The sequence below is a fragment of the Saccoglossus kowalevskii genome, chromosome 6 (assembly GCF_978046115.1).
Source record: "Saccoglossus kowalevskii chromosome 6, keSacKowa6.1, whole genome shotgun sequence".
NCBI classification, from domain to species: Eukaryota; Metazoa; Hemichordata; class Enteropneusta; family Harrimaniidae; genus Saccoglossus; species Saccoglossus kowalevskii.
Window position 1 is genome coordinate 33573197 of NC_140646.1, and position 10974 is coordinate 33584170.

General features: G+C 36.7%; 1 protein-coding gene across 1 annotated transcript in view; it reads left to right on the plus strand.

Annotated features, from left to right (window-relative positions):
* LOC102810429 (anamorsin homolog) overlaps positions 1-10974 on the plus strand; it is a 15476-nt gene continuing 4502 nt past the window's right edge. Inside the window, exons 1-8 of the mRNA XM_085500413.1 lie at positions 1-89; positions 6326-6484; positions 6952-7181; positions 7966-8125; positions 9066-9130; positions 9529-9598; positions 10344-10389; positions 10599-10683. Of these exons, the coding sequence (XP_085356539.1) occupies positions 6331-6484; positions 6952-7181; positions 7966-8125; positions 9066-9130; positions 9529-9598; positions 10344-10389; positions 10599-10683 (810 nt within the window). The 5' untranslated portion in view covers positions 1-89; positions 6326-6330. The remainder of the gene's footprint in view (positions 90-6325; positions 6485-6951; positions 7182-7965; positions 8126-9065; positions 9131-9528; positions 9599-10343; positions 10390-10598; positions 10684-10974) is intronic.

The following is a 10974-nucleotide window of genomic DNA, read 5'->3' on the forward strand; positions in this document are numbered from 1 at the left end:
TTTCGGAAACAGTCGATATACATCGGCATGATTCGGAAATTGTGCGGTTCTACTTTTAACTTCCGTGTCAAAAGGTGCCAGACAAGCAGGTAGGAAATGCGTTTATAGTCGTGACGGTCATGTCAAATTCATATACAATATCGTCTTTCACCGAAATAAAATGTAACGTAAGACATTTGTTGTTTTTTCTCCGCGATTTATAAACAAAATAGATTCTGACTCTCTTGGCTTGTTTCACATCATCACACGTCCGTGATCACATCTCGCCAGAGGTGGTCCATAACATGGAGCTCTGTTTTTTAGCTGGTCTGTACCAGTCATGGTGAGTCGGCTGTATAAGGGGCTCGGCAATGTATTGAACACGTACACCGACTTAATATAGCCGGCTGACTGTGGTACCAGTGACAGTCACTTCACGAAGGCTGAAAAGATCATAGAAGTTAGTTGGTACATGTTTGTGTTTGCCAAGAGTAAGTTTATATTGCCACTATGGTGGCTGAAATGAGCATGATGGAAATGCAGTAAATGATATCTATATGCAACAAGTAACCTGTAGAATACTGTGTGGGTAATATTTTTTATATTGATTTTTGTTGCATTTGCAGCAAATAGTTACCAAACAATGAGAAATCTATAGGATTGAATATACCCCACAGCTGGCTTCACATGCATAGTTCATAGTTCATAGTTCATATGGTGCTTACACCAGGATTTAATTACATCACCTAGGCGGTATGTGGTTACAGCTTAATGTTCCAGTAATCGCAAGAAATTTACATGACAATAGAAATTCATTAATTTGAGACTGGCACTCCCATGCAATTAACAGCGAGTGAAATTCCTGGGATTGAAACATATATTTTGAAGTCACTGATGTAGGCAACAAATAACTGCAAGTTGACATAAAGACGAGGTAGTTTATTTAATCAGTGGTCAACTAGAGGCTGAAATTATAATTAATTTGTTTATTTCAATTTCTCCTGACGTAAAATAGAATACACTGGTGAAACACGGTAGTAACTGTGGGTGAAAGGATGTTTTGGGGTGTAGTTTACATTGTATATGGAGTGGTAGGGTTGGGTGTAATGTGTTCATTTCCAACTATTATGAAATCACGTAGAATTTCACTTAATTTATTTTTGCTGACATGTTTTCAAGCATTACATGTGAATCCAATTTTCACTGCGCTGTGTCTCAATAGAGTATGAGGGAAATGGCATATTCACTGGAATTTATTTCAGGGGAAAAATGTTTTCAGTGATAATGAAGTATTATGACAGATACCCTCCCCGTGGCTTTCATTGCGTATGGAAGTTATTTTCACGAGTGATGCGGTGTATCCTGCTGCCGTACTTTCACGAGCGAAGCCACGGGGAGGGTGTGGGGTTCTGTTATTATACATATGTCCCATATTTGATTATTTCACATTAAAAAAAGAACGTGCAACAAACCGGGATAGAAATTTAGATCGGGGAACCCAATTGCCCATTAATATGCTCCAAGACAGTGCTGCGACCTAGCAACGCTTGTCAGTGTAGAACGCGTGTCGCTGTACGTGTGAAAATAAAATAATCAGACGTTTAATTTGAGTCATTGTCCGAATAAATAACTCGTGGATGTTTAAGCGCGGTGGTCATAGCGCAGCGCGTGTTCGAATATCATGTAAATAAACAATGTATTTTACACGCGTTGTATATGTCTCTATGAGTCCCATATCGAGCAGGACGCGACACGACGACTGTCGCCCTTTAGTTGGGACCACGACAGAACCAGAACTTAAACTGGGCGACTACGATACACGGTTGATGTTGAAGTTAAAAGTTCCTCCACAGATCTGTGCATTGGCAAACATGCCGTGCAACTGCGGTACTCCACTGACGGAATGACTTTCGTTGAAATCGGTCGTCGCTGACTTGTGAGCTGCATACTACAACCTCATTTGTGATGTTGCTTGCTGGTCATGGATAGACTGAGTCTTGGTTACCGGTTAAATTTTGCTAATTTGGCGTTGGTAATCTTTATTTGGAACTGAGTAACGCCGCAACGTCGCCAGAAGAAACCTCATGGTATATCGATGTTGATGGTTGCGGCTCCATATTAATCAGAGATTTTACTGCGGGTCCAGGCAGCGGGTGGATCTTCCGAGAGCCCTTCAATATTTATAAAACTCAGTTTCCAGGTGGTCAACAAACATTAAGTTCTCCCAATCCTAGTATTCTATGTGATGTACATGAGTGTACATCTAACATGCCAAAAATGCTGGTGAACGATTTGAATCTGACAAAAATACTTGAAATAGATACCAGGAAGGGGAGGGGGGTAAAAGAAAAGTTATATAACATTTTATTATTCAATAATTTATTAAAATACATAAGTTTGTCCAACTCCCTGTGATACAACACCTCAGACATAGCTCATTGTACTCTGCTTGAGTGTGGGCAAAAAGTTACTATTTGAATTTTTGATATCTTTTTTCATTAATGAAAAAGTTGACCCCGAAGTTAGAGTAACTGTTCAGCAGGAATGGCTTTTTAACTCTTCTGTGATTTTTTTTGGCTTGGCTGATTTTGTTTATACTTGACAGGCAGGTCGTACCATCACTAATTGGAAAAACAATCCTGATCCACCGCTACCATGGCAACAGCCAAAATCTGTTTTTTGAATACTTTCGCCAAATTTATTGCCTCCTACCAGTCTTGTAATAGCAGTGCCCAATAGATCGAGCCTTTTATTTTGGCTACGTTGCGCACTGGTAAGAAATCACCGGCGCCGACATTGTTACCACTGTCAACGTATTATCCCAACGCAGCTTTGAACTTTGAATAAAATGTAAATGCTGCCTCCAATCTAGAAAATACTATTGCAAAACGGTTGGAAATAATACATTTAATGGCTGAATACGTCCTAACAATAAAATAAAGTGACTTCTAATGACTGCCATGTTATTTTGCGAACCTCATATAAGGTGCCCGGTTTTAGTTATAAACAGACGTTAGCTTCACGTTCATGTCCTTCCATGATAACAGCCGAAAACATATTGCTTGTTTTTTACCGGTTTTCATTGGCAACCGAAGTATTTTTATTTTGTAAACAAATTTTCGTCTGCTATTTTTATTCAGTTCAAATCGTTCAGCAACATTTTTGGCATATTAGGTGTACATCACATGGAATACTACGATTGTGAGAACTTGATGTATGTTGACTGATTTTTATCATAGTACGAAGTACCAGGAAGTTACTCAGTTCCAAATAAAGATTACCAACGTCAAATGGCAACATTTGACTGGTAATCAAGATTCATGTAATCCATGGCTAACAAGCAACATCACAAGCGAAGTTGTAGCATACAGTACTAGTAAGTCATCCCGTCAGTGGAGTACCGCAGTAACACGGCATGTTTGCCATCAGCATTGTATTCAAACGAATCACGTGGTGTGCCGTTCTCGTTCAAACCCGGGATTCGATCAATAGGGGAGTCCCAGTAAAAAAAACACATTGCAAATCATGCAAGTTCAACATTTTCAAACCAAAATACTAAAACGGAAATGCTCAGAGATGCAAATGAAGGATAGATATTACTTTTCACTATACACATCTCTGTTGATACTATCCCTCACATATTCTACTCCCAATTACTCCTGCGTAAAATGGACTAGCCTCTTTTCATGTTGACATTCAGAGTAAAATCATGTGACAGGCTGTTAAAATTGGCTGTTGCATACTCTTTCGCCGGTCTGGAAAATGTGTTTAATTAGCTAACATTCAAGCAACAATGCAGATTTCCCAGTGTGAGTGAGACTTTTCGACTCTGTCACTAAAAAATAGGGGTGTTTTCAGCAAAAAACGAATAATCCTGGAATACACACAATATACTGAATTTTGGAACAAATCGTGCATTACTTACAGCAGCAGAATACCACAGAAATATCAGACGAAACATGAAAACACTATATATTGTATTTCAGCCTGAACCCTCTATATTGCAATTCAAGGAATTAACCCCATATGTGCATCCATTTCCCACCTTGGTATCACCCACCCCTGAAAACAAACTCTTAATACCACGCTGAAGCGTTTGGTAATAAATGTGATCTCATGATTATTGATGTCAGACAAAAATCACTGATTAAGATTGTAAATGTGTGGATGAATGTTAAGAACGCAGTTCTGACTGACTGCTTATACCATTTATTTAACCATGCAATTTCAACGTAAAACTGCAACAAGAAATATAACAATACAATGAAATACAATATAGGAAAATCGAAATTACATCGGATAACAAAACGTATCAAAGTATACGAAATCAGTCTATCCCGATACAATACTGGTAATACCATAGTGTATATAATATGTTGACTAAAATAACGTCTATGACACCAAACCAACTATACTCCTTCACAGTACTAAACAGTAACCACAAAATACTGACTAATGTCAAAATAAGCACAGTAGATGTAAGGAAATCATATCGCTAAATATTACCAATAGCAATACAATACTGTACACATACTGGGTACATATGCTGGTAATAGCAAGTACACAATGTCAGATTAATACTACAAATGTCTTACAAAATGCTGTGCATAGATCTACAAAATCACAATAGCTCCCTACTACATACGTGCATGTATACAACCTAACTATAATAGGAAATACGAATAGAACATGCTCGGTGGCTAGCTACTGTTTATACAGACATTGGAAATACGTGTGCTTTTGACAAATGCGTCATACAGTCTACCGATCGCCGACTCATAGAAAGATCATACGGCTACAAATTACACTGTGAAAGTAACAATGGCTTGGAATAACAGACAATACACTAATTCTACTAACCTCAGTACGTAAAAACATGGTAAAAGATACAAATACGTGTAGTTTTGATCTCGCGCTGCATTCACTGTTTATAAACAAACCGCCATTAGAACGAATTTCACTGAAGTCACATTTGTACAAGATCACGCAAAACTACGCGAGAGTTGAGTGAGAGTTAGCTTAAAATAAATTTAGAACTGTGTTCGTTACAATGAATAGAAAGAAAAAAAAAGTTCAGGGCAATATATAGTTGGTGTTTAAATGAATTAAATAAATTGACAAAAACGCACATTATACTCCTCTAATATTTCAACTTTTTACCTTGTCTGTATCATCATCATCTGTAGATGAAAGGCAAGGTATACGAGAGGAAAAGGTCAGTCCTTGTTGTTGTAGTCGTAGTTAACTCTGTCGTAAAAAAGTTTTTATCCAATTTATTCAATCTTGGCCAAGTTATATTTTCACTTAAAATTGTCTTCTTGTGGTTTACAATAACTCAAACAATTTGATCTGTCTGATTATCTTCAAATTTGGAATTCGTATCAATAGACCATTTTTCGTTCACTGCGAGAATCACGCGTTATGCGTGATATCGAACGTAAAAACAGGACAAACAAAGGTCATAGCGTCAAAGTCGCGTCAAACATCGCGTGGGATTCGACAAACGCAAAAGAATTTCGGGGACATTTCCATGCTTAATAATGTGCTGTCCACATTTGATGATAGGCAATTTTGATTAAGTAAGGGTATTCGGAAGCAATATTCCTCTGTCGAAGATCGGCCGGTCAATGTAAGCTACGAAATAAAGAAATTCTAGTTCAAAATTAAATCGTTTGATTTTTGCGGCAGACGTTCGACGCGCGTCTTTCATGCATCTCGCGAAATCTCGCAATTGTACGGAAAATCACCTATTGCTATGAAGTTAAATTTAATTTTAGTGGAACTAGCAAGTGCAATTTTCAAGATATTGGGTAAAATTTGACTGAAATAAAACAAAATTTTTTGACAAAATTTTGGACAAAATGAAAACATTAGTACTGGTACTGCTGATAATGACAATGAGATGTCGGGTAATATGTTCTCCAAGATCTTTCAAGTAGATTAGTGTAGTAAAACTTAATGTTGCGAGTATAAATCAAAAAGTGACTAATACAGTGTTTCTTTCATTTTTCAAATCTGGCTGGTATTTTATTTTGCTTAAATAAATATATATATATATATATATGCTTTGCTTTGAGGGACATTCAGATTAGTACATGTAGTATTAATTGAGGAACACGTAATTGTCATTGGCTAGTATTTTTCTTGCTAAATTTTGCTTAGATATGTTGCTTTACTATTATTGTTTAGAAACTCTTTTGTTACTCATCCATATATTTGTTTTTCAACCCTAATTCCATCAGCCATACTTTACAATTTTGTATTTTTACATTGACTTGACCAGATAAGAGTTGATCAAGGTTCTCAATGAACAAGGTTGTAATAATTACGCTATGTTTACTCCTAGACACTATGTTTGACACAGTGAGTGGTGGACAAAAGGTACTACTCTTATGGTCAGGCTCATCCCCTGCTGTTAACCTGCAAGATGTAGTACAACAGTTAAATAACAAAGTCGGAGAAAATGGGAAAGTACAGCTGGAGCATGTAGATAGATTGTCTTTGTGTAAGTACCAGTACTCCAATGAATTGCAATGATGCTTACCACTTTTTTTTCATTTCCTATGTTTTGAAGTTGGAATTAACTACACATGGATACTGTGAAAGCACTGATTTTCAGTGATGTGTAATTTAATTGCTACCTCATTAAATTAAAAATTGCAGTTGCCTGTCCAACGGTCTGGTTAGAGAATAAAAGTACCTATCCCAATTGATGATGTATATGTACCTATCCCTAGCAAGATAGATAGATAAATAAATATCATTTCAAATAAAAAATTAAATTGAAGTCTTGAATTGAATATTCTGAATACAATTTTCTGTATTAGCAGCTTTGGACTACCCATTTGGTCAGTTAGCAAGACAGACAATTTGTACATCCACCTGTCCACCTGTGGTATTATCCAATTACATGTATAAATTAACGCAAATGATCACATGCTAACTTGTAAATAATTTGATTTCACTTGACAGCGAATTTACAAGATTCCACATTTGATGTGGTTCTCTCAGGGCTTCTACTACCAGGCATCATTACACATAGTGCTGATATCTTGGCTACTATCGCCAAAGTTCTAAAACCAAATGGTATACTGATTGTACGAGAGCCTGTCACACAGAGCAATGATGCCAATACAGTTGTGAGAACATCAGCTAAACTCATCAGCTCATTAAAATTGTCTGGTTTTGTTGACGTTGCTGTGGTAAGTAACAATTGTCCAGTTTCGCCAACGTTACTATGGTTACCACTGGGAACTCTTGTTTGGTTTTGTCTGCGTCAATATATTAAGTAGCAATTGTTTGGTTTTGAAGTTACTATGGTAAAGTAACTTGAGAGAATCACAATGATTATTATTTTCGTAAACTGTCTGAAAAATCCTGTAGAGATTTTCAGTTCTACAAAATTTCCCTGACTTTGATTTGTTCAAATATGGCCAACTGGCGTCACCAATGGTTTCTATCAAATGACTGGGTCATCAGATGCACTGCATTATTATTATTTTTTGACCTTATTCAATATGGCCAGCTAATGGACATTTTTTGCTATGTTCTTACCAGTTTACATTAAAAATTGGGACACAGATATGTACCTAATTTTGTTTTTTGATCTCATCAAAAATGGCCGACTGGCAATTATTTTGGTTTTGGTTATAATGCATTCAGCCCAGTGTAATTAAGATATATAAGTAAGATTTGTAACTTGATTTTGTCAATGAGAAAGAGTAATCAATAATCTGATATATTTCAGTAAATTTTTTGGATCATCTTGACAGAAAGGCAAGAAACCAAAAATTGTAAGGTACCAGTTGTCACTATTAATGGTAATCATGGTATGTTTGGCCATTTTAAAGCAGCATTGTCATGGCATCTTGTGTTCGATATGGATTCTCTATGATGTATACAACATGTGTTAAAAAGACATAGTAAAACACTGTATGATGACTGGAACTTTAATATCCTGTTACGTTTTGTATATTTGCATAATAGGCTAAATCAGTTGACCTCGATGAATCCGTGTTGAGCCAGATTAAAGCGTCTCTCAAACTCTCAAATGAAGTTAACATGGTGGAGGTTGTTTCAAGTAAACCTGGCTTTGAAGTTGGTTCAAGTTCTCAGTTATCATTTGCTAAAAAACCTAAAACAGAAGGTACTTGTATATTACTGATAATCATTTTCCTTCTGTACTGTAAATTTAATAATTTGAGTGTGTTCAGAATTAAATTTTATGAAAATCACAGATCTCTCTTCCTGTGATCACCCAGTAAATCCCTCTCCCTGTCACCCCAAATGACTCCTTCTTCCTGTGATCACCCAGTAAATCCCTCTCCCTCTTCCTGTGATCACCCAGTAAATTCCTGTCCCTATGACCCCAAGTGACTCTCTTCTTGTGATCCCCCAGTGACTCCCTATCATTGTGATCTCCGAATAAATCCCTCTCCCTGCAACCCCAACTGACTCCCTCTCTCTGAGATCCAGTGACTCCCTCTTTCTGTGATCCTCCAGTAAACCCCCTCCCTTTGACCCCAATGACTCCCTCTTTCTGTGATCCTCTAGTGACTCCACTCCCTGTGATCACCCAGTGAATCAATCTCCCTGTGATCACCCAGTGAATCCTCCTCCATGCGATCACCCAGTGAATCTCCCTCCCTGTGATCACCCATTGACTCCCTCCTCCTGTGATCCCACAGTAAGTCCCTCTTATTGTGATTACCCAATGACTCCCTTTTCCTGTGACCACCCAGTAAATCCCACTCTCTGTGAATGCTCAGTAAATTCCTCTTCCTGTGATCCCCCCAGTGAATCCCTCTCCTTTTGATCACCCAATGACTTCCTCTTCCTGTGATCCCGCAGTAAGTCCCTCTTCCTGTGATTCCGCAGTAAGTCCCTCTTCTTGTGACCCCCAGTGACTCCCTCTTCCTGTGATCACCAAGAGTCACCCTCTCCATGCGATCACACAGTGACACCCTCTCCCTGTTATCTCCTGGTGAATCCCTCTTTCTGTGATCCTTGTGTGACTTCCTCTCTCTTAACCCCCCCTCCCCAGTGCAATTGATGCTAATGTGGTTCTTTCTTTATTATATCTTCAGTTAATTCATCAAAAGCAACAAATGTGTGGACATTGTCAGCATCAGATATGGCAGATGATGATTTAGTAAGTAGATAATTTTTCCACACTGTACCAATAATTTTATCGATATTACATATTCAGTATCTATGGTTACATCTATGAGGTCAAGCTGACAATAAATGCAATTGTTTATGTACACTTCTGCTTTTATAATGTAGAGCAAATATGGTACACTAGATAGTTTAATTTACCAGTATTGTATATTTACTGAACACACTCTAGTACCAACTTTAAAACACACAAAAGTCTGTATGCTCTGATAACTGATTTGCTTCCCCAAGTTACCATGGTAATGCAAATTGAACCACTGTTGACCATTTCTGAATCCACAATGAATCCATATAATTCCAATTATTCTTCATATGAATTAAGCTTAAAAATTTGATAAAATCTGTTTTTGTTTGTTTGGTACGTTCTAACAGGATCTAGTGGACGAAGATGACCTTTTGGATGAGGATGACCTAAAAAAGCCAGATCCAGAATCGCTTCGAGGTAATAAATTCATAAGAGCATATAGGGAAAATATTTTAATTTGGGCTTTTAATATTACTTCATTGTTCATTGTCACATTTTCTGCAGTCCTTGAAGATGAACAAGCTGATTTATTGATATTATGTATTGTTTTACTGCACTTACCTTGTATTAAGGTTGAAATTTTTTTGAATCAAAATGTTGGACTTATTAATTATGCAGAATTACATACAAATAAAATTGATTTTTGGTCAAAATTGTTCTTGCTAAAATTTTGGCTAGTATTTCTCAAATTTTGTCTAATGAGGTACCTTAAGGTTAATACAGTTTAAGTAATATTGATTGGAGAATCTAGAGATTAATTTTATAAATAACTATCAATTTCATTTATATTATCTAAAAGCTGAATTTAGAATACTCTCGCGTTCTTTCTTCATGTGATATATTGTTACAGTTTGGGATCTGAATGTTTTGTCAATCTAACTTTCAAATTGGTATAAAATAATTGTCACTGTTTTAAATCATAGAATTCTTATTAAAGGTCCATGCACTTCAAACACAACGTGTCTAAGAAATTTACTAGATGGTGATATTATTACATTTCATGTGACTGGAATATCAAAACAACAATCACGAAAATTACATGAAAACCATATATGATATAGTGTCACAGTTACATTTTTAACATCTATCACATATTCCAATTTATTCATGGTATCTGTGAATAAATGCAAGGTTGTAATTATTTTGTAAATTTTCTCTATAGCTGATTGTGGAACAGGGACAGGGAAGAAAAAAGCCTGCAAAAATTGGTAAGTAGCTCTCAGAAACTCATTTGGAGATAACCATTCTTCCATCAAGTAAATTAACCATAAATGAAATGCATTACTCGTTTAATAAATGTTCCTGTTTTTCCTACATTATACAGTTATTGTGCAGATTTTAAAAATCCCAACCCTGAGGTTATAAATAGGGAAACCCTTAAAGTATCAAGTAAATAACTGTTCTGTTTTCTCTGCAGTTCTTGTGGGCTGGCTGAAGAACTTGAGGAGGAATCTAAAGGAAAATCTAACACACAGAAAGCTGCCTCATCTGCATGTGGTAGTGTAAGTAAACCTTATACAGATGGCATAGTACAGAGTAGAATGTTTTGTGTGGATGGCATAGTACAGAGTAGAACACTTAGTATGGATGGCATAGTACAGAGTAGAACACTTAGTATGGATGGCATAGTACAGAGTAGAACACTTAGTATGGATGGCATAGTGCAGAGTAGGACACTTAGTATGGATAGCATAGTACAGAGTAGAACACTTAGTATGAATGGCATAGTACAGAGTAGAACACTTAGTATGGATGGCATAGTACAAAGTAGAACACTTAGTATGGATGGCATA